Source organism: Aotus nancymaae, unplaced genomic scaffold (assembly GCF_030222135.1).
Source record: "Aotus nancymaae isolate 86718 unplaced genomic scaffold, 86718_ANA_hifiasm-v0.15.2.pri h1tg000043l, whole genome shotgun sequence".
Lineage (NCBI taxonomy): Eukaryota > Metazoa > Chordata > Mammalia > Primates > Aotidae > Aotus > Aotus nancymaae.
Window position 1 is genome coordinate 2,714,678 of NW_026988457.1, and position 24,549 is coordinate 2,739,226.

At 39.1% G+C, this 24,549-nt stretch overlaps 1 protein-coding gene across 4 annotated transcripts in view; it reads left to right on the forward strand.

The window, feature by feature from the left end:
- Positions 1–1,455: 1,455 nt before the first annotated feature.
- USPL1 (ubiquitin specific peptidase like 1) overlaps positions 1,456–24,549 on the forward strand; it is a 38,461-nt gene continuing 15,367 nt past the window's right edge. Inside the window, exons 1-6 of one of the 4 annotated variants that reach the window (XM_012474126.2) lie at positions 1,456–1,585; positions 4,935–5,102; positions 5,626–5,754; positions 13,915–14,554; positions 20,555–20,668; positions 22,425–22,554. In XM_012474126.2, the coding sequence (XP_012329549.2) occupies positions 5,004–5,102; positions 5,626–5,754; positions 13,915–14,554; positions 20,555–20,668; positions 22,425–22,554 (1,112 nt within the window). In that variant the 5' untranslated portion in view covers positions 1,456–1,585; positions 4,935–5,003. Of the gene's footprint in view, positions 5,103–5,625; positions 5,755–13,914; positions 14,555–20,554; positions 20,669–22,424; positions 22,555–24,549 lie in introns of all 4 variants that reach the window. The other 3 variants (XM_064361729.1, XM_064361730.1, XM_012474128.2) reach the window with 3 other exon arrangements.

Sequence of the window (24,549 nt, forward strand, 5' to 3'; positions counted from 1 at the left end):
AATAGTGTATTCCATTCTAAAAATGGAAATAGCAATGGTGAGCAAGAAAACCACCCTCTGAATTCTGGCTATTTTAGGAGGAAATACTACTTTCTCGAATTTTAATCACAATACATTAAAAAAAAAACTAGCTAGATCTTAAATACACAAATACATCAATAATCTGGTAAAACAACAGAAAAAGGTACACAAATTAACCAGCCTATTTTCGTCTGGAGAAAGCCCAACAAACTCTGTTGGATTCCTTGGCCATTTGCATTCAGAAGTACCAAAAACTAAAATCATTTTTACTAAAGAATTTCTTCTACAAGATACTTGTTTCCTCCACACCACCGTATCCAAATTATCAGCATTATTCCAGAACATAATCATTTAGTTTTAGACCACTAAAAACCCCACTGTACAAAATGCCAATTGTGGTTAGTCTGTAAAGAAATAGAAAGTACAAATTGTTATCCTAAGGCACAGAACCAATCGACCAAAAGGACTTCTGGAATATGCTGCCCCCAAGATTTAGAATGCACACGCAGAAATAGCACAAGCGGTCACGATGTCCCTTAAGCCACATGACCTTCCTACGAAAGCAGAGGCTTAAACTTATCAAATGAGAACTCCCCCTTTCTCTGAAGTTAAAACAAGGCAGGGCAGCTGGAATTAGTGCAGCAGGGACAGATCGGCTGCTGACTAGTCAGAACGGGTCGTGGAATGCAAAGTCCCTGTGCTTTCGCTGCTCCCCTTACCGTGAGAAGATCTGGGAGGGAGGAAAGGAGGAGAAACACCCCAGAATCCTGGCAGAAAAGCCCCTGGCTCGAAGGTGGGCTCTAGGGAGACAGGGAGGGGCAGCTCCGTGTGTGATGACCCTTTGTGAACATGCACTCTGTGGCAGCTTTGGCTCCACCGAGGCTTTGGGAGAACGGACTACGGATGCCCAGGGCGGCCGAGCTGTGAAGGCCGCGCTGGCGGAGAGCCTCCATGGCAGCCCCGCCGGCTTCGGAAGCCCTTCCCTCTCCCACCTCCGCGGGTCACGCCAGGGCCCGGCGGTTCCCGACCACGCTCGCGCGGACCAGGAAACAGTAGAGCGTAAACTGGTCTCTTTCTTAGCGTAATCCCTCCGCAGCGGGCCGCGCACTCGTTTTAATCACGCCCCACCCCCGGCCGCTGGCGCCACCTCCGCCACTCCAGCGCTTTCCAGCAGCTTCCAGAAACGTCGCCTCCCCAAACCCAGCCACTCACACATGGCGGGCTCAGCAGTCGCCGGCCCCGCCCCTACTTGTCGCCGCAGTCGCAAGTGCGTCTGCGGCCGCAGGGCAGGCAGCCACGCCTCTGCGGAGAGCGACCGGAAGTGCTCCCGTCTTCACTTCCTCCCCCACCACGCCCCAGTCCTTTCAGGCCCTGCGTGCAGCAGGAAGGGGGACTCTTTTGCCGCGGACTCAAGCCGGAAGCCGCCTTCCTAGTGGAGACGCGAGTGGGGGAGGGGCAGCTCGAGGGGAACGTGGGTTGAACGTTGCAACTAGGTGGTGTGGAGATCAAGCTGGAACAGGAGTTCCGAACGACCCGGTACGAAGAAGGGCAGTGCCCACGGCAGGTACAGGAAAAGAGGGAGAGGTTCCTTTCCGCTCTCGAAATAGGGAAAAGGGACAGGGCTGGGATGACCTATGGGGTAGTCGTAGCGCTGAAAGAATGGGCTGGGCTCGGACGGGGTTCAAGTGGGAAAGGTTGATGATTAAGGTACAGAGTTGGACTTACAGATCCGTTTGGGCGCAGAGAGGTGAACGCTGAAGAGAAACCAGAGTTTGTTTTCGTTTTCCAAGGAGCATGGAGATGAGCAGGGTTAACGGACTGTGCGCCTCCTTAGGCTTCTTAGATTGGGTCGACACTCACCTCTTTTGGTCCTGTTCGTCTCTAATTCAAGACAGTTGAGTTTGGTACCAGACAGGGCTCGGTGCAGAAAGCCGACCCTGTTCCTCGGCTTCCAGGTCGGTTTGGCTTCGCTTTTGACAGTTCACGTGCCGAGCCTACTGGCTCTCTGAGGGCAAGCTCAAATGGGTGGGTATAAGGTCCCCTCTTCTAACAGCTGTTTCCCTGAGTTTCTCCATTTTGCACACAGGAATGTGAATTAAGTTTAATTGCATACCTTTTGCGATTCCCAGGGCCAGCTTGACACGTTCATTGTGATGTAACTGGGTTCATGCTGGGCTAATAATTCACATTAAGGATTCAGGAGTATAAGTGGCTCATAAAAGTATGAAAAGGGGATGTTAGAAGAAAGATGCTGGAGGTGAAGTAGAGTTGAAGATAAAACTGGAAAGCTAGGTTGGTTTCACAGTACGAGTTTAGGTCATAGTACTCCCTTTAGGTTATATTGGGCTGTTTGGACTGACTTTGCTGTAATCAGGCTGGAGTTAATAAATAGAGAATTATAAGCTGATCATTGACAGGCTCAGACTTATCTTATAGGGGCATCATTTTGACAGTAATATGGATGGGAAAGAGGTGGGGATTTGAGACCTTTCCAAACAACTGTCCACAGAGTTTTGTGACTTACTGTGTGAAGAGGGAAATAAAGAATATGGAACAACTCAGACTTTATAGTCTGTGTGTTTGGAAGGATGGAGACGGCCACATTTAAGTGAGATATGGGAAGGAGGAGGAGATTGCTTTTGAATGGAGAAAGAGCAATTACTTGGGGTCAAATTAAGTTGTAAAATCCACCCCAGGATTTTGTATATAAGTCAAAGTGAATTGCATTTGGAAGAAGACCTGGTGAGCTCACCTCTGGTATTTTTTTTATGTCCCCCATATGGACAAATAAACCTCTGGTATTAAATGAATTTTCTTTTAGGGGATTCTATATATTCAGGATTTCAACCACCAACCTATCTGTTTTTCCCTTTGAAATGTTGGGTGATGGAATTCAGAGAGCAGATTTGGAAGCTCTTTATCTTTTATAATTGAGAGAGACAAAGAGAAAACCGTTTGACTCGAAAAAGTTTTCTAAGTTCCCTCAGGTAGATGGAAATTTTCATCAAAAACAGTTTATTCAAGGTACACAGCCTACTAGTTTCCCTTTTGAGGGTACCGCAGAATGATGCAAGTTGTACTGCTTTTTCTCTACGCAGAATGAAGTATAAAATTAGTACCAAATAGTAGGCTTAATTTAATTTTTCAGGTGCTAAGCTTTTTATGTGCTTTATATCATTTAATTCTTAGAAGAAACCAATTTTACAGGTAAGTTTCTGGACCAAGATCCGCAGGTACACAGCTTGCAAAGCAGGAACCATGGAAGTTTGACTCCTACCTAGTTCCCTGTTGTTGTTGTTGCTGTTGTTATTGTTGTTTTTGAGACGGAGTCTTGCTCTGTCACCCAGGCTGGAGTGCAATGGCATGATCTTTACTCACTGCAGTTTCCACCTTCTGGGTTCAAGCAATTCTCCTGCCTCAGCCTCCCAGGTAGCTGGGATTACAGGCGCCTGTCACCATGCCCTGCTAATTTTTTGCATTTTTAGTAGAGGTAAGGTCTCGAACACCTGACCGTGTGATCCACCCACCTCGGCCTCCCAAAGTGCTGGGATTACAGGTGGTCACACCTGCCCTCTAGTTCCCTTTTGTAAGTAAATTATAAATAGAACCAGCCAAAGATAGTAAGTTGTCTATGCCTAAAAACAAAGAATAAAGCACCAGTAGTTCTCACCAGAAGGGATGATTTTGCCTACCAGGGGACATTTGGCAAGTCGGGAAACATTTTTGGCTGTTGGATCTAGAGGGTCAAGGTCAGTGATGCTGCTAAACATCCTTCAGTGCATAGGACAGCCTTCACAGATAATTATTTGGTCAAAAATATCTGTCCTGCTGCAGCTGAGAAACCCTATCTTATGGTTATTTCTTCAGGAATAGGAAGTTAAGATTCACTGATACTGACTTTTTCAAAAAAGCAATTTTATTTTTGAAATTATTCCTTGGCTTGAAATGTTTGTGAAGTTTATATAGCTGAACCAAAATAGCATAATTAGTTTTTAAAGTGAATTGTGAGCCATCGATTCCCAGGAGATGGTTGTCATAGAATCATGGATTCTTGAATTTGGGAAAGACTTATGACTAGAATTATTTTACAACATTTCTGCTAAGTGGTAATTCGCCTCTTCCCTAAAGATCCTCTGTATTTGATTTCCCTATAATTGTAAGCCCACAATTAAACTGCTCTTAATTAATTTTTGCTTACACTGAGCTCCAGTGTCTCATAATTTTGACTATTAAATGTGGTTCTATGACATGGGACTACACTGAAAACAAGCTGGCCACATGTGTAGTGTAATTTGTACTAGGACAGTGTTTATATTTTTGTTTTGATAATAGCAAAATAAGTTAAATGTGGTGTAAATTAGATCATTTAAAATAATTTGTTAGCAGCTTTTAATAAGTAGTATAGTAGTATTTTTTCCAACTAGTGAAGTATTAACGTTCTTGGTAGTTGAAAACAATAGGAATGTATGGAATATATGGTTCATTGGTTCTTTTGTCCCTGTCAAATAATGGCACAATGGATCTGGGGTTTTTTAAGTACTTTCTCAATATGATGTTGACATATTTGTTTCAAATTGTACATAGACTCTAAAAAGTGAGGTTTTCAAATTGTGGTCAATATAGTTTGCTTTAAATAGTAGCTACCTCTACTACAAGTTTTATTTAATTTGTTCACAAATGAGTCTGCTATGAAAACTGGTCCTGTTGCCAGTCACTACCCTCTGTCCACAAACTTGCTAGGTTTATAAATACAGGTATCATTTTCACATCAGGATTATACTTTTAGAATATATTTATTCTAGGACATGTAGCCCTCAAAATCTACTTAACATATATGTCTTATAAAATAGCATGGTTCTTTTTTATAGTAAATAGAATTTTTATTTAATTGTCTATTAACTTTTTTTTTCCAGGGTTCATTGAAAAAAATCCTTAGTGATATTGACATGTTTCAAGTGACATAAATTAGCCAATGACTCGGAATGATGGATTCCCCGAAGATTGGAAATGGTTTGCCAGTGATTGGACCAGGGGCTGATATAGGGGTATCTTCACTCCACATGGTGGGGTATTTGGGAAAAGTTAGTGAACTTATTTTTTGCCTGAGTGCAAAGTTTTTTTTTCCTCTATTTTTGAGACTTAAATTCAGTTTTGATGTTACCAGTTAACTTCTAAAAAATTGTATCTTCCACGGAAATCTTACAGTAATGGCGAAAGATTATTTTAATGTGTTTTATCTCTCTGTCTTTTATTGATATATGAAAGTAGAAATAAAACATAGACCTTATGATTTACTGCTCTTTGAAAATATGGAACGTAAGTTCTCCCTGGCAGTTGATGTTACTTCTTTTCTTGCAAATAAAATTGATGCTGTTCTTAACACTTAAAATTAAATATTTAAAACTATAACATAATTCTTTTTGGAATAATAGCTGTATTTAAAGGCTTATATGCATTTCTTTTATTTGCCATGTTTAAAATATCTTGCCAGGATACTTACAATTGAAAATTATAATTTTTTCTGGTTACCTTTCCATTTAACTTTTAATATTTTGATATGTTCTAAGAATGTCTATGTTTTAATTTGCTTTATTTCTCTTTTAGAATTATGATTCAGCTAAAGTTCCATCAGATGGGTATTGCCCTGCTTGTAGAGAGAAGGGAATGTTAAAAGCCTTAAAGACTTACCGAATTAGTTTTCAAGAATCTATCTTTCTATGTGAGGATCTACAGGTAAAGTATTAATCTTTTATAGTATATAGTTTAGCCTTTTGCTTTTTTCTTGTTTTAAAATTTTACTCATTTTTTATTTTTTAGACTAGATTTTTAATATGTAATCTCAGTTTCTAAGCCTGTCTGGTATACAATTTGAAATGTATGTTATTTTTCCACCTACTTTTCCTTGATTGCATAAAGATGTTTGTTTTTATTGCCATTTGACTTGCGAGAGGAGAAAATACATTTCAAGATTTTTGTTTCTCTTTTTTTTTTTTTTTTACCTTGTGGAGGTCCTTGTTAGCCATTAGCATATAGTCGTTACTGTCATCTCTTTGGTTTGCCTTTGGAACTGATGGGAAAAGTTATGAATCTCTAATGTACCTGGAAGAGTGTTTTGGAAATTGGTTAGTCTAAAACCAGTATATATGCGCTGAACTAAATACAGCATAGAATCTTGTAAATTCTAAAAGATCCTTTTAGAAGCTCTAAATATCTTTTAGAATTATAGTAATTTGTACCCACTGGTACAACTTTTATATAGCAGCTCATTAAATTCTGTGATACTCTACATTTTATTGTATTTGACAGTTTATGAGACTGTCTTATACACATTTAATTCTCAAAACTTTGCAAGATTGGTATTCCTATTTTATGAATAAGAAAATAGATTGATTTCAGAGGGTTTAGGAATACAAGATCCTGTTACAGTGGCAGAGCTGTAGTTGGAATGCAGACTTCTAATTTCGAATCTGTTTATTCCAGCAAAAAACTAGCAGTTCATCAGAATCACCTGGAGTGCTTTTAATAAATTTGAGTATCAGCCCCAGATGCTGATTCAGTAGAGTTGGCCCAGAATTCTGTAACAGTTGAGGACGAGTCTGATGATCAGCCAGGTTTGGAAAATTCTAGACTAAATCACATGGTTGTTAATAGATACTTAGACTGGGTATAATTTGAAGTAAAGTAATCCCAGGCATGTCTACAAATATAAACAAATTTCTTTATGCATACATTCAATAATTTTTTTATGAGTGCCACCATTTGGCACTGTTCCAAATACAATGTTAGGATACAATAATAAAACAAAAATTTCTTGCCCTTAAGGAGGTGATGTTGTAGAGTGGGAAAGGCAACAAACAAGTTGTGTGTTTTTGTATCAGGTAGTAAAAAGTGCTGTGGAGAAAAATAAAGCCATAGGGACTGGAAGGCCAAAGTAGGGGGAGTTTGCAATTCTAAATAGGAGGGTAAGGGGAACACCTCATTGAGATTGGCACAGAAGCCTGTAAGAGGTGAAGAGCAGTCAGCCTTGTAGGCAGGGGGAGCTAGTTCAGGAAGGCCCTGAGAGAATGGAGGCTGCCTATCATGTTTGTGTTACTGCAATGGAACCAGCAGAGTGATAGAAGGTGACAGAAAAATAACAGGGGAGCTGGACTAAGTAGGGTCTTATAGGCCATTGTAAGCTTTCTGCCTTTTATTATGGGTGAAACAGGAGCCATGGCAGAGATGTTGGCAGAGGAGTGACATAAATTGACTTTGTTAAAAGCATTACTGTGTCTGTGCTGTTGAAAATAATATGTAATGGGCAAGACCTAAAGCAGGGAGATTAGTTATGGTATAATATGAATTACATTTGGTCCTTGTCTCTGGTTTCTGTCACAGAGCTAAAACTCTTGGAATTTCCTTAGTAAGAGTGTCTTGTTATTCATAATGAGCCTGTTTGCTAATGCCGGAGTTCATACTAATGTGGTGACATAGGATGGAGCCCTGGATAGCCTCAGATGGGGCAAGTAGCTGGAAAGAACACAAAATTAGAGAATTAATGGGTTAGAACTTTTAGCCCCACCCACAAGCCTCCAGGAAAGGAGTGGAGGGGCTGGAGACCAAGCTGTATAAAAATATCGAGATTTGGCTGGGCATGGTGGCTCTCGCTTGTAATCCCAGGATTTTGGGAGGCCGAGGCAGGCAGATCACCTGAGGTCAGGAGTTTGGGACCAGGCTGGCCAACATGGTGAAACCCCACCTCTACTAAAAATACAAAAGTTAACCAGGCGTGGTGGTGGGTGCCTGTAATCCCAGCTACTTGGAAGACTGAGACAGGAGCTCTGACACTGTCTCTAGGTAGATAGCATCAAATGGAATTGAATTATAGGATACCCATTTGGTGTCCTCTGGAGAATTGCTTGGTGTAGGGAACAACTTTGGTCATGAAAGTGTGCTGGGAGGATAGAATATGTGAAAATTGTCAGAATCAAAATAGAGTCACTTGTGTTTAAAAAAAGAAAAACATGAAAAATCCCCCAACTGGCCAGGCACAGTGGCTGACAACTGTAATCCCAGTACTTTGGGAGGCTGAGGCAGGAGGACTGCTTGATCCCAGGAATTAGAGACTAGCCGGTGCAACATAGTGCGACTCTGTCCCTACCAAAAAAAATTTTTTTAATTAGCTGGGCATGGTGATGTGCATCTGTAGTCGCAGCAATTTGGGAGGGGGACTATAGGCACACATCACCATGCCCAGGAGGTCCAGACTGCAGTGAGCTGTGATTGTGCCACTGTACTCCAGCCTGGATGACAGAGTGTGAGACCCTGTCTGTATTAAAAAAAGAAACAAGAAAAGAAAAGAAAAATAGAGCCAGGAAAGGCTATGAAGAGAGAGTTTTTGTGCATAAATACCAAAATATCTTAAAAGACTCTGCAAAAAACACAACCTTGCACAAAGGTCATCATGACTTACACAGAAAATACTTTTGCAAGGACATCTGCCTAGAAACTGCCTGGTCCACCCTTGGACTGGTGTCATCCTTATTATTGATGCTTGTAGCCAAGGATAATTATCTCAAAACGAGTATGTAATCCTTCTCATTTCCCTTTAAAAACCCTTTGTCTTCCCTTACCTCCCTGAACACACACAGTTTACTATGGCGTGTTTATTCCCATTGCAATACTTTATTCCTGAATAAATACCATTTGCTTTTTAAAAGCTTCTCTCTCTTTCCTTTTTTTTAGATTGATAAGTAGAAAGGGAAAAAAAGCTTTTTTCCCTTTGGACTAGTTGAAGGCAGTTACAGTATTCCAGGGAGAGGGTGGTGGCAGAGGTGTTGGGACATGGTTGAAGTTTATTTATATTTTGAAGGTAAAGCCAATAGGATTTGCTGAAAGATTGGGATATGGGATTGGAAAGAGGAATCAAGGATGATTCCAAGATTTTTGGCTTGAAAAATTAGAAGACTGGAATTGCCGATTACTAAGCTGGGAAGACTTGGAAGAGCAAGGTTTTGAGGGGAAGATTAGGAGGTCAGGGCCAGTCAGGCTTGAGGCTTGCATTTAACATCTGTGGGTAGGTGGAGTAAACAGTAGGATTTATGCAATGCATCAGGCATTAGAGTTTGAGATGAGAGATACAATTTTGGTAGAAATAAATTTTACTGAATCAGGCAAAAGTTACTGTTTTTCTTGTTTTGAACAAGACATAATATTTCAGTAGAGTTCTTCAACCAAGGACCATAAGAATAGAGAAGTCCTTGTCCTCAGGAGATAGATCTTGGCTATTAAAGTTAGATACACTACATGGATTTTTTTTTTGTTTTTGAAGTATTCTTTTTTAAGCGATAAGGCAAAAAATGTATAATCAAGAATTTTAAGTCTATACTTTGGAAATGTTAAAAAGGAACTTCAGTAATTTATTATTATTTTTTAAATTTCTATCTAGTCAGCAATGAGAGCCCAGTGTACTTTATGAAGTAGATTGGTTTACACCAGGGGTGAGCAGATTTTTTGTATGATGCATAAGCAAGGAATGATTTTTATGTTTTTTAAATGGTTAGAAAAATATCAAAAGAAAAATGCCAGAAAAAATCAAAAGAAGAATGCCCTTTCATAATACATGAAAATTAAATGAAACTCAAATTTCAGTGTTCATAAATAAAGTTTTACTGGAACATAGCCATGCTCAATCATTTATGTATTGTTCATGATTTCTTTTGCATACAACAACAGAGTTGGGTAGTTGTGGAAGACTGTAGCTCACAAAATCTAAATATTTATTATCTAGCCTTTTATCAGTAAACTCTGCTGATCCCTGCTCTATAAGACCCCTGAATCAAATTATTTCCAAAGAGTTTTCTTATGAAATTTGGAGTCTGCTGTGCTATAAATTGCAAAGAACCGTTTGGAAAACCCCTTTTCGTCAGGTATTTACATTAAAATGTTCTTTGATTTGTTAAAAAAACACTAATATTCAAGAATGGCCCAAAATTATACCAAATTGAAACTCTCAAGTGTATTTAAACAGTAGGAAGTTTTAACTTTTTTTTTTCTTGGAGTAGTCTGTCATTCATTGTTTACTTTGGAACATTTATTTAGGTTTTTTTTTAAAAAACCATGAAATTTGTAATAAAGTTTTTTAATCATTAGTGTTAAATAATCAAAAAAACCTTTTTTTTGTTTTCTTCATTTGTAAAATGAATACATTGTTATTATAATTTGTCTTTGGCCATACCTTGTTGATAATTACTTAGCCAAGTGTAAGAAGACATGATATGTTTTCCTTATTCCTATTTTACAAGAATAAGTACAGGAATTTACGTAAGCTGCTCCAAAACTCAGTGATAGAGACAGGATTAGGTTTTTTTCAGCATTGGATTTTAAATAATACTAGATGGTTGTGCTGGGCTAAAATACTAATGGTTTGGGTATATTTTTATGAATTTTTTAAAGACAGCTTAAAAGCTTTATTCTAGTTATAAAAATCATACATGTTTATTGTAAATAGAAAGGAGTCAGGTATAAAGAGATAGAGATCTTTAGAACACGTGGAAAGAGGCAACAAAATTTTAAAAAAGAAAAAGATAAAAATCTGAAATCATTAATTTATAAGAGGGAAAAATCAGAGCAAGGACCTCAAACTATATTCCAGATTGGCCCTATGGTGGGAGCACAGATGATATAAAGAAAAGTCAGTGAAGACACTTGCAAAGAGTGTGAGTGGAAACCACTAAGTTTTGCAGCCCCGGGGCCTCTTATGGTTTATTACTGTTTTTTGTTTTTTTAATGTACACTGCTTTGGAACCAAAGGTTTATTACTGTTTTGAATAAAGTAGAGGTGTAAGTATGATGTGTACACCATGATCTTGACTGCTTGAGATTCACCAAGGTTTTTTGTCTCAGGACTTTTTTTTTTCTCTTAAAAAAATTTGTTTTAATTTTAAAATTGTAAAAAAAATTTATCATCTTAACCATTTTTAAATATAAAGTTCAGGAGTATTAAGTACATTCACTTGTGCAACAGGTCTCTAGAACTTTTTTGCATCTTGCAAAACTGAAACTCTGTACTCATTAAACAACTACTTCCCATTTCCCTCTCCCCCAGCTTCTGTCAACCATTCTAGTTTCTGTTTCTGTTCTTTTCTTCTTTTTTTGTCTTTTGAGACAGTCTTGCTCTGTCGCCCAGGCTGGAGTGCAGTGGCACGATCTCGGTTCACTGCAATCTGCCTGAGGGTTCAAGCAATTCTGCTGCCTCAGCCTCCTGAGTAGCTGGAACTACAGGGGTGTCCCACCATTCCTAGCTAATTTTTATTTTGGTATTTTTAGCAGAAACGGGGTTTCACCATGCTGGCCAGGCTGGTCTCGAACTCCTGACCTTGTGATCCACCCGCCCCGGCCTCCCAAAGTGCTGGGATTACAGGCGTGAGCCACCGCACCCGGCCTCTAGTTTCTGTTTCTATGAATCTAAGTACCTCATATAAACAGAATCATACAGTATTTGCCTTTCTTGTGGCTGGCTTATTTCAGTTGGCATAATGTACTCAAGGTTCATTCATGTTGTAGCATGTGATAGGAGTTCCTTACTTTTTTTTTTTTGAAATCTTAATCTCCAGTTTATTTTTGTTTATTTTTTATTATACTTTCAGTTCTGGGATACATGTGTAGAATGTGCAGGTTTGTTACATAGGTATACATGTGCCATTGTGGTTTGCTACACCCATCAACCTGTCATCTACATTAGGTATTTCTCCTAATGCTATCCCTCCCCTAAGCCCCCACCCCACAACAGCCCCAGTGTGTGATATTCCCCTCCCTGTGTCCATGTATTCTCATTGTTCAACTCCCACTTATTAGTAAGAGCATGCAGTGTTTGGTTTTCTGTTCCCGGGCTTTTATCCATTCACCTATCTGCAGATGTTTGAGTTGCTTTCACTTATTGGGTATTGGGAATGATGCTGCAATGAACGTGGGTGTGCAGACATCTCTTCAAGATTCTGCTTTCAGTTTTTTCTGGATGTGTACCTATTTATGCTGCTTCGAATACGTAAATGCTATTTTTAAGGCATTCTCAGTTTTCTGACATATGGTAGGACTTAGGAAGTAATTTCAAAGCATAATGTTGGCAGGTTGTTAGCTGATGATGACTGCAGCTAGTTGGAAAGTCAGAAGAATCTAGAACTTGTCCATTTATGCTAAAGAATTTCATAATAAGTGCAGTATTATGAGTGTACTGTTCAATTGTGTAGAAAAGGCTCTCTGAGGGGATTTAGTGCATTTCAGTTACCTATTGGTGTGAAATGAATCACCTTAAAACTTAGTTGCTCAAATATTTGAATGGTGGCTGGCCATGGTAGCTCACATCTACAACTCCAGCATGTTGAGAGGCCAAGGCCGGCAGATTGCTTGAACCCAGGAGTTTGAGAGTAGCCTGGGTAACACGGTGAAACCTTGTCTCTATAGAAATACCGTGGCAGGTGCCTGTAGTCCCAGCTACTTGGGAGGCTAAGGTTGTAGGATCACTTGAGCCCAGGAGGCGGAGGTTGCAGTGAGCTGTGATTGTGCCACTACACTCCAGCCTGGATGACAGAGCCAGACTCTGTCTCAAAAAAAATTTTAATGGCTTCATTTATTATTTCACAAGATTATGTGAGTCGACAAGGGAATTCGTACACATCACACCATGTCAGCTGGGACAACTGAGACGTCCACATGGCTGGCAGTTGGTACTAGCTGCTGGCTGGCAGTTGAGCTCAAGTAGTCAGCCAAGGGTCTCAGTTGTTTCCCATGAGTTTCTCTCCATGATGCCAGCTGGGACCTGGGACTAAGAAGGGATGTTCCAGAAGAACAGCTTGTCTTCTTGAGCCAGTGCTTATCAGGCCTCTGTGTGTATCATGCGTGCTAATGTTCCAGCAAAGCTAATCATGTGGCCAAGCCAACTCTGTACAGTGCAGGGCCTGGATGCAGGAGGGCGTGAATTACCGAGAGGTGTGGTTCTCTAGTTCACAGGAGGGTCACCAAGATAGTAGTCTTCTATGCTTGTATAAAAGAAGGCATTAATTAGCTAATTTATTATTATCATTATTTTAGAGACTGGGTCTTGCTCTATTGCCCAGGCTGGAGCAATAGAGTGGGGCAATCATAGTTGATGGCAGCCTCCAACTCCTGGACTTAAGCAATCCTCCCACCTCAGCCTCCCAAGTAGCAGGAATACAGGAGTGTACTGCCATGCCCACCGGAAAAAGAAGGCAGGTTTTAAAAGCAAACCTTTAGTGTGAGGGTTCTTGAATTTGTTATTTAAAATATTCTGGTAGTTTTTAAACTTAGGAAAGATCTGGTAATTCTTTTAGTGATTTGTTTGCATTGTTGTTATTTGGCTGAAATTGTGTTAATGCACAGTAAGATTTGATGAAGTCATTAAAATTCAGCCAGTCAGACTTGGAACCCAATAAGGATGTAAAACAGCAGTGCTCTGAGATGCATATTCAGTTTCAAAATATAGGAAACCTAGAAATTGCTCCATGTATTTTTAATTTGAAAATGTGTAGTGCTATGTAGCATCTGTCCAAAAGAGTAACATTCAGTATAGAGTGTTTCTTTACATTGTTGAAAATTTTAAATTCACTTAATATTAGATTTTTATTAAAGCAAAAATATGTTTTCCTTATTAGCTTACCCCTGTGTAACTCAGATTAAACCCTTGGTTGTTCAGATTAACCTGAAAAAAATGATTCTTTTGGAGGCTACATTTTTGATTAAGTAGTTGTCTCTAATTTTTTCAAATTTATGTGTATAAATATAACCTATCTTGAAATTAATGCTAAAATTCCATATATATTTTTTAGATATGAAAATTATAATAAATGAAGTTACTTGAATTTCTGTGGTTTTTACCATTTTATTTTTACTTTCCAGTGCATTTATCCTTTGGGCTCTAAATCACTTAATAACCTAATTTCTCCTGATTCGGAAGAATGTCACACTCCACGTAAGTCTCGAAAAAGGAAGAACTTGGAAAGCAGCTATAAAGATTCACTTCTTTTAGTGAATTCCAAAAAGACTAGAAATTATATTGTTACTGATAATGAACAAATTTTGAACAGCAAACGTAATGGAGAAGTATATGATGAAACCTCATCAAACTTACCTGATAGTAGTGGTCAACAGAATCCGATTAGGACAGCTGATTCCTTGGAGCCGAATGAGATTTTGGAAGCTGATACTGTTGACGTGGCTACTACAAAAGATTCTGCTACAGGGGATGTCTCTAGAACTGGCGGACCTTCCCTTCAAAGCGAAGGATGTACATCTAAACTGGAAATGCCATTGAAAAGGAAACGTACATCATTTCCCCAGACTTTATGTGTCCAGTGGAAAAATGCTTATGCTCTCTGTTGGTTAGACTGTATCCTGTCAGCTTTGGTGCACTTGAAAGAGTTAAAGAACACCGTGACTGGACTGTGTTCGAAGGAGGAATCTGTATTCTGGCAATTGTTTACAAAATATAATCAAGCAAATAGACTTCTGTATACCAATCAATTGAGTGACGTTAAAGGTTGGTACTAAAATTTTATTTTTATTTACTTATTTATTTAGAGACAGAATCTCACTCTGTCACCTAGGCTGGAGTGCAGTGGTGTGATCACATCTCCTTGCAGCCTTGAACTTCCGCAGGCCAAGTGAGCCTCCCACCTCAGTCTCCTGGGTAGCTGGAACTACAGGCACACACCACCATACCCAGCTAAGATGGTAAGATGGGGCCTCACTGTCTTGCCCAGGCTGGACTCAATTTCCTGGGCTCAAGCCCCCTTCCTACCTCGACCTCCCAAAGTGCTGGAATTACAGGCATAAGCCACCATTGCAGCCTATTTGTCTTTAATTCTTAAAAATATTAATGTTTTGTCTCCCAGTATGTGGGAAAGATGTCATCCATTGCTTCTGTTTCTGGAGGCCTGGGAGCAAGGAGCCCAGGAACAGTATCACGAAGCTTGAGATAATACCAGTTACATTATCCTCACTGCCCAAAAGGCAGTCTTTTTCAAAACTGAAACTGTGGTTGTGTCTGTCTTAGCCTGTCAGGGTAATAGAAACTGTGGTTGTGTCTGTCTTAGCCTGTCAGGGTAATAATGGTTAGTTTTAAGTGTTTAAACTACTGAAAAGCAGATGAAGAAGTGAATAAAAATCATCCATAATCCCACAACCTCCTAAGAGCTCTTGTCACAATAAGGGATATCTTTTTCATTTTATTTTCTGTAAAGTAGGATACTTATGAACCCACCTCCCAACATACGGAGAATTAAAACACTCCCAATAACTTACATTTACCTATGTGTTCCTCCCATCCCATCCTCTACCTCCTCCCATAAGTAATCATTATCTGAAATGTGTTTTTTCATTCTATCTTTATTCTTAGTTTTTCTTACATGTGTATATCTAAACACTATATAGTAAGTAGTCCCCCCTTACCACAGTTTTACTTTTCTTGGTTTCATTTAACCCGAGGTCTAACAGTAGGTAATTATAGTACAGTAATATATTTTGAGAGAGGAAGAGACCACATTTACATAACTTTCATTACAGCATATTATTATAATTGTTCTATTTTATTATTAGTTGTTGTTAATTTTACTATGCCTGTATATAAAACTCGATCATAGGTATATAGATATAGGAAAAAAACATAATATGTAAAGTGTTTAGTTACCATCCAAGGTTTTAGGCATCCACTGGTCTTGGAAGTTATCCCTCTCAGATAATGGGTGATGGATAGTACTGAACCCTGTATATACTATGCTTTTCCCCATATATACATAATTATGGTCAAGTTTAATTCAGAGTAAATTGAATGCGGGCCAGGTGCAGTGACTCACACCTGTAATCCCAGCACTTTAGGAAGCTGAAGCAGGTGGATTTCCTGAGGTCAGGAGTTCAAGACCAGCCTGGCCAACATGGTGAAACCCCATCTCTACTAAAAAATACAAAAATTAACTGGGTGTGGTGGCACACGCCTATAGTCCCAGCTAGTTTGGAAGGCTGAGGCAGGAGAATTGCTTGAAACTGGGAGGTGGAGGTTGCATAATCATTTGAACCTGGGATCACGCCACTGCACTCCAGCCTGCCTGGGTGACAGAGTGAGACTCTATCTCAAAAAAAAAAAGTAAATTAAATGTGGCTCAACATGTTGCTGTCAGTTGGAACATTTGTTTCTGATCATGTTTTCCACCCACAAATTCAGTGCTTTTTCCATCTTAAAACTTATCAGGTACTGTGGCCATAACTTTAGCAGTTGAGATGCAACAGCAAAATTAGCACAAATTTCTTTTTCCTTCTTCACAGTTTCATGTATAAGAGATTTGTTCTTAGATCTCAGCAATCTCAGCATACGATTTTTTTCTTTTAAGTTGAGAACTTTGACTTTTCACTTAAAGAAGCATTTTACAGCTTCTCTTTGGCATATCTGAATTGTCAGCACCACTACTCTTGTGCTTTGGGGCCATTATTAAGTCACATAAGGGTTCCTTGAACACAAGCATTGCAATACCATGGCAATAGATCTCATCATCAAGATGGCTACTAAGTGAACTGTGGACGGGGAGTGTAGACAGCATGGATACACTGGATGAAGGGAAGAGTCACATTGCCAGTGGAACACAGCATGACTAAAAGAGTTCATGATGCTACTCAGAATGGCATGAAATTTAAAGCTGATAAATTGTTTCTGTAATTTTCCATTTAATATTTTCAGACCATGGTTAACTTCAGGTAACTGAAACCACAGGAAGCAAAACCACAGATGAGGAGGGACCACTGTATTGCCTAATTTAGTTTGTTTTGAACTTTAAACAAGGGGGTTGTACAGTAGGTCTTCTGGGACCTTTTTTTCTCTTTGTAAAAATTTATGAGGCTGTTTGTAGTTGTGGCTCATTGATTTTCATTGCTATATAATACTTCCATTTTGTAAATATAACAGTATATTTATCTACCTGTCAGTGGACAGTTTTTTCCATTATAAATGCTTCTGCTCTGACCTTTTGGGGAATAGTATAAGAGTTTCCCTTCTGTATACCAAAGGAATGGAAAATCATGGACTCAACTTCCTAGACTCAAGCACCCTTCCCTTCTCGGCCTCCCAAGGTGTTGGGATTACAGACATGAACCAGCATTGTACCCTGTGTGTCTTTAATTCTTAAAAATATTGATGTTGAGTTTTTGTCTCCCAGACTCTGGGTCCAAATTTACAAGGTAATGACAGTTGTTTTCCAAAGTGGTGTTACCAATTAATTCTCCCATTAACAGTATATGTAAGAGCTCTTCCTGATCCATATATTCTCCTTGGCTTATTTTCACACTTTGAGATTTTTGCTATTTGAGTGGTATAAAATGGTCTGTGATCTTGATTTGCCATTTTCACATTTTGAAGAGGTTGTCGGCTCTATGTGTATATATTGGTCATATTTATTCCCTCTTCTGTAAAATAGCTTTTTTTGTCTTAGCCCTATTTGTTCTGTTGTCACGTTTTAATCGATTTGTATGAGTTTGTTCCTTGTATCCTTGTTGCTAGAGTTATGTCAGATGTATTGCTGAATCTGCTCCCAATTTGCACCTTGTGTTTTTACTTTTTAAAAGCTATCTTGATTTATAGGGAAGTCTTTATCGTTCCATTTGGAGCTAGTAATGTGTGTGGCTTTTTAAAGAAATTACTGCTATTCTCAAGGTCAGAAAATCATTTACCTATATTTTCACAGAAAAGTTTCACAGTTTTGCTTTTGACATTGAAATTCCTCACTCAGTTGGAATTCATATTTATGATTTATGTATGGTATGGGGTAAGGATCCATCTTTTTTTCCATTTGCGTAGCCAATTTCTGTAGCTCCACTTTATTTTCTCAGTTGATCTACCATGCTACCAGCATATCAACATTTCATTTATGTGTGTAGCCATTCCTTAACTCTCAGTTTTTTTCTCTTGGTTACTTTGTCTAACTCAGCACCCATACTTCTTAAATTATTATGGCTTTTTAAGCCTTGCTACCTTGTAGGGCAAGAATCCTCACTTTTATTCAACTTCATTTGAAGTGTCTTGATACATCTTTTTTCTGATCTTCCTGGCATATATATTTTTTGGACAGATGTGACATAATACCAAGCTTTCTTCACTTGACATTGTAGGTATTTTCCTATTCATTAATGTACTAAGAATTGTGAGTTTGGTCATATAATCTTTTGTATGCATCTTATACATTGTTTCCCTATTGTTAATCATTCAGGCTGTTACTAGTTTTTGCTGTTACGAATTAACACCAGGATAAATATCCATTTGTCTTTTGAGGTTATTACCTACTAGAATCCTAGGAGAGATATTAAAATGTGAATATTAAAGGTCTTTGCTGAATATAGTTATCCAGAATGGTTGTGCCAATATATAACTCCATTTTCATTATGTAGAAAAAAATACCTCAGAGCTTTCTAACCACCTCTTTGGAACATTCAAGAAGTTATGGTTTTGTTAAGTAAGAAATATTTTGTTGCAATGTAGGTTTCTCTGAGACTGAATTTTTTTTAATGTCAGTTACAGTTTTTTGAAATTTTTAAAGTTCAGTTTCTCACAAGCATTTTTGCCTCTGACTCTTCTTCTATTTCTGCTTTCTCTAATTACAGAACCCCAGTGTTAAATAGGTTACAGTTCATTGTTTGTTACAGAAGAGCAGCAGTTCAATATTAGAATTAACTTTATGTTTGTATCTGTTACTAATTTTTTACAGAATAATTTCAGTTTTTATAATCTGGTTGTTAATTATATTTGTTTGAGCTGCATTACTTTGCAATGTAAGTTTTCTTTTTTGGCATGGTCAAATAACAAAAATTCTGGTTAATGCTTATTTCATATTACAGGAGAATCTAGATATTTTCATTAGGGAGACATATAAGCAGAGTGTGATCAGGCTGTATGAATTATTTATAAGAGATGTGAGTGAAAAGATCTGTTGGTAGCTTAAGAGTAAGTAGAGTCCGATGCATGTGGAATCTTTTCTTCAAAATAATTTTCTTATTAACTTGGATAGTTTCTTGTCACAGTAATTCCATTTTGAAGATGATTTTTACCATAAAGAAGTGATCAAAACATAGATATGTGCCCAAAGGTGTTTATCACAATAGTATTTATAATAGTGAAAAAAGAAACAAATGTCTAGCAATAGGAGAATGATTACTAAAGCAATGTTTCAGCTGAATATAGTGGCATGCGCCTGTAAGCCCCACTACTCAGGATGTTGAGGCTGCAAGATTGCTTGAGCCTAGGAGTTCATGACCGGCCCAGGCAACATAGTAAGACCCTGTCTCCAAACACGCATGCACATACACACATGTACACGTGTAAAAGTGCTGTTTCAGTCACTGTATAATAATAATAACTGGCCAGGTTTTTTTTTTTGTTTGTTTTGTTTTTTATTTGTTTGAGAGAGGATCTCACTTGCCCAGGCTGGAGTACAATAGCACGATCACGGCTCACTACAGTTTGGAGAACCCTAACCCTCCTGGGCTCAAACGATCCTCCTACCTCCTGAGTAGCTGGGACTGCAGGAGTATACCACCATACTCAGCTTTTTTTTTTTTTTTTTTTTTAAAGAGATGGGGTTTCACTGTGTTGCCCAGGCTGGTCAGTTTTCAATGAAGCAAATTTGTGTGGACAGAGCAGGATATGGAACTGAATAAACACTATGATGCCACTGAAGACCCCTTCATACCCCTCAAAAATGACACAGAAGGGAAATATACGAGATATTAGTTTGGGAAATAATTGGAACTTTATTAAGACCCCTTATAAATTTATCTGTCCCTGGCCGGGCATGGTGGCTCACATCTATAATCCCAGCACTTTGGGAGGCCGAGGCGGGCTGATCACCTGAGGTCAGGAGTTTGAGACTAGCCTGGCCAACATGGCGAAACCCCATCTCTACTAAAAATACAAAAATTAGCCAGGCGTGATGGTGGGCGACTCTGGTCCTAGCTACTCGGGAGGCTGAGGCAGGAGAATTGCTTGAAGCCAGGAGGTGGAGGTTGCAGTGAGTCAAGATCACGCCATTGCACTCCAGCCTGGGGGACAGAGCAAGACTCTGTCTCAAAAAAAAAATATATTATCTGTTCCTATGATCCAGCTAAGTTCAATAAAAGTTACACAGAATGCAATAAATGACTAGACATCATTTGTAGTATAAGTGATAATTGCACATAAAGAGGTAACTTCTTTAGCTATTTTATAGATAAACATATATCTGAAAGGTTAGTTATTTTGCTATGGCCTGTAATTATTTGGGCGAGAAACACTTTGATTGAGATTTTACCCATTCAGTAAGTACTAATGATATTGTGCTGATAACATACATTAAGGGAATATGTAGTGTAGTACAGAGAAATTATTAAGGAAATGTTGTGTTTTGCTTTTTGTCTCTTGTTTGCAAAACTTACTGACTCAGCTTTCATTCTTGGGAATGTCTCAGTTTTCAGTGGGAAGATATACATTGATGAGGTATTGACAATGTTCTCTGTATTTTCTTAGATGGAGATTGTAAAAAACCTACCTCAGAAATATTTGCAGAGATAGAGACCTGTCTGAATGAAGTTAGAGATGAAATTTTTGTTAGACTTCAGCCCCAGCTTAGATGCACATTAGGTAAGTAATTGGTGTAACTTACTTGTATTATACTCATCTACCATGTAGAAATATTCACATCATAAGGAAATATAATACCATTTTATTACCTTGGATGATCATATTCTTGGGAGAGAGAATCTGAGTAGTTTGACTTAGGAATCTACCACTGGGTGAGTTATTGTTGGGCAGAGCTGTTCCATATAAATATGTAGGCTAGTGTTTTGCCTCTTGAGGGTGGGTGCAGCTCTCAGAAAGAACCAGAATATTTTGGGGGCATATCGTTAGTACTTCTCTAGTACTTTTCCCCATAGACAAATCTAGCATTTTTAACCTCAATTGTGCATTAAAAAGCACCAACGGAATTTAAAAGTAAATGTCAATGCTAGGGGCATTTAAATTATAATCTCAGGGGTTGGGGCGGGGGGTGGGGGTGCTCAGGTAATCAGTAATTTTTAGAAACCCCACATTGACAATAGGTGTTATTGCTTAGGCAGTAACACCTACTGTCTGCCTTGTGGTCCTGCCAAGGTAACTGTTCCTGGCCATGTTCCAGGCAACTGTAGTTCCAGGCTCAGGGGAAAACTGGACCATGGAAGTGAGGCTCTGTCCAGGGTAAGGGAAGGTATGGAAGGATTCAGACTCTTGGGCCAAATCAGTAAGGCAGCATCTAAGCTCCTCTGAGAATAGGAAGGAGAGAAGCCAATTGGAGAAAGAATGTAAGAGAAGCATGTAGATTCTCCTCCTTAACTTACTTCCCAGTCTCAAAGTTGGAAGCCAGCATTCAGTGTTCAGTTTTTATTTTCAATGACAATGAAATTCAGATCTTCTTCAGTCAGAAAGTTGTTAAAGGAAAGGATTAGACTGAAAAGTTGAGAAGAGTGGTAGATGAAGAGTCCAAAGAGTCGAGGCTGGTCATTTAACCATTGTGTGGCCACGCCCTCCACAGGTGAAACAAGATGATCAGAATAGAAATGGCCAATTCTGACGTGTTTCTACAGTGTTTCACTGGTTACGTTTTTTTTTTAACATCTGCAGCAAACCATTTCCATATTTTTTTTTTTTTTTTTTTTTTAGTGAAGGGGTCTTGCTCTATCACCCAGGCTGGTATGCAGCGGCATGATCATAGCTAACTGCAGCCTCAAATTCCTGGGCTCAAATGAGCCTCCTGCCTTAGCCTCCTGAGTAGCTTAGACTACAGGTGTGTAGCACTGCTCCCAGCTAATTTATTTCATTTTATTTTTTGTAGAGACAGTGCCTCACTATACTGGTGAGGCTGGTCGTGAACATCATAGAAATTGATTTTAGGTTCCTAGAGGCTGGTAGCAATTGTCAGAGGTAGCACAAGCAATCCTCCTGCCTTGGCCTCCCAGTATGCTGGGATTACAAGGTATTAGCCACTACACCTCACCAATTTTTGTTTTAATATACTCTAAGGCTATTATAGCTCTGATGTGTTTTTTTTTTTTTTTCCTGAGAAAAGCTAGAAAGGTAGAAAATAATAGGGTCTTTTGTAGTTTTTCTGTCTTAAGACATCTTCGTAAATGTCTGCTAAGGAAAAGGAAAGAGATTGAGGTGGTAATTAAATCTTTAGGCTGGACATTTTCAGAAAAATGCTTTATGTACTTTCTCTCTCCCAACTCTGACTTACTCTGTCATACAGTATTAACACATACTCATGCAGTAAATATAGTAAGAAAAGACAATAGTTCACAAATCTGGTTTAATTTTTGCTGTTATTAATTATGAGCAGTAATTTTTCCTTTTCTTTTTGAAGGTGATATGGAAAGTCCTGTGTTTGCATTTCCCCTGCTCTTAAAACTAGAACCCCATATTGAAAAGCTCTTCCTATCTTCTTTTTCTTGGGACTTCAAATGTTCACAGTGTGGACACCAATATCAAAACAGGTTAGTTTCTTTTGTTTTTTAAAATGGGTTCTTGTAGTTTCTCCACCACTAAGGTTAAGAGAACAGTTTGAGCACCAGACACTGCAGTTTTCTTGCTTCTTTAAACTGGAATGATCGAAACCTCATGGTTTGTTAGACTGCCAGTAGAAGTTTTCTTAAGGAGTTCTTCAGTTGGAAATAGGGACCATGAGAGGATTGGTACACCTCCTTTTCTCCAGAGTCCTTGCTGAGTAAGAATACCTCTCAGAATGCCGTGAAACTGTAGACGTTTTGTTTATTCTATTAGAGAGGAGGGGTTTTGCTTGTTTACTTTAGGTTTCTAACATCATAGACACTGGTTTTAGGCCCTTGGAGGCTAGCAGCAGTTCTCAGAGGTAATGCAAGCTTCCCCATTTCTTCCCTTAGTCCTGTGAAAGACCAGCCACCTTCAGAAGCGTCCTACGCATGAGCTGAGCCATACTTTCTACTTTCCTAATGCCTCTCGGCAGTGTATTAGAAAGGCCATGATTGATGTACCTGTTACCTTCAGGCTTTACATAAGATGATAAGATATCCAAGATATCTCTTTATCTTGGAGATGCTTCTGATCCCATACATTTCAGATAAGAGATATTCAATCTATACCTACCACGCAAGGAGAGGAATAGGTTTTAGAAGAGGAGTCAGGGAAGCGAGGTATTACCAGAGGGATACCCTCACTTGGTCCATACCTAAGAAAATTGCTGGCTGGCAGTTAGGAAATGACCAAACTGGCTCTGTTGGTCATTTATTCGAATTATTACAATAGAAATATTTTCCACTTTTTTTTTTGAGATGGAGTCTCGCTTCCATCATGCAGGCTGGAGTGCAGTCGCGCGATCTCGGCTCACTGCAACCTCCACCTCCCAGGTTTAAGCTATTCTCCTTCCTCAGACCCCCAAGTAGCTGGGATTACAGGCTTGTACCACCACACCTGGCTAATTTTTTTAATTTTTAGTAGAGATGGAGTTTTGCCACGTTGACCAGCCTGGTGTCGAGCTCCTGACCTCAAGTGATCACCCGCCTCGGCCTCTCAAAGTACTAGGATTATAGGTGTGAGCTACCACACGGCCACACTTTTCTTTAACTTACCTGCTTAAGTTAGAAAACTTGAAGTCTCTCAAAGTTACTAAAGTAAAATGTGAGATAAAAATATTACATAGAAGGCCCTGCGTCGTGGCTCACACCTGTAATCCCAGCACTTTGGGAGGCTGCGGTTGGTGGATCACGAGGTCAGAATTTTGAGACCAGCCTGCCAACATGGTGAAACCCCCGTCTCTGTTAAAAATACAAAGATTAGCCAGGCATGGTGGTGGGCACCTGTAATCCCAGCTACTCAGGAGGCTGAGGCAGGAGAATCGCTTGAACCTCAGAGGCAGTGGTTGCAGTGAGCCAAGATTGCGCCACTGCACTCCAGCCTAGGCAACAAGAGTGAAACTCCATCTCAAATAAAATACATAATAAATATATATATATGTATATATTACTTAGGTACTCATTATCTAAATATGAAATCCTTTTTAGGAATTTAAGGAACAGTCAAGGAGAGTTCAGTCTGGGAGGATGCTTCAGGGAATGCAAGCAACAAAGTAATTTTGTGTTTTTTAACCAGATAACTCAGATCTACTAGAACAGGGTAAAGGAAGCCACAGAGTAGACACCGTGAGCAAAGCTAACCCTCCTGAGTTGAAAAAAATTATAGACAAGAAGTTATCATTGAAATTAACTGTTGGCAGACATATCCAAGGAATATCGCAAGGGTTTGGTCCCTTTATGAATTTTGAGATAGATGAATGGGGAGTTGGCAGCTGGTGGGCAACAGAGCGATACTGGCATGGTGGTGTTACAGGGAAATAGTTTCATTGTGTTAGAAGCCATGAAACAAAGATACATAATGGCTGCTCTGAGGAGAAATCCATGTCCCCTCTCCAAAGGGCCTGTTTTACTCTGATAAAATTGGGTCAGATACATTTTCAT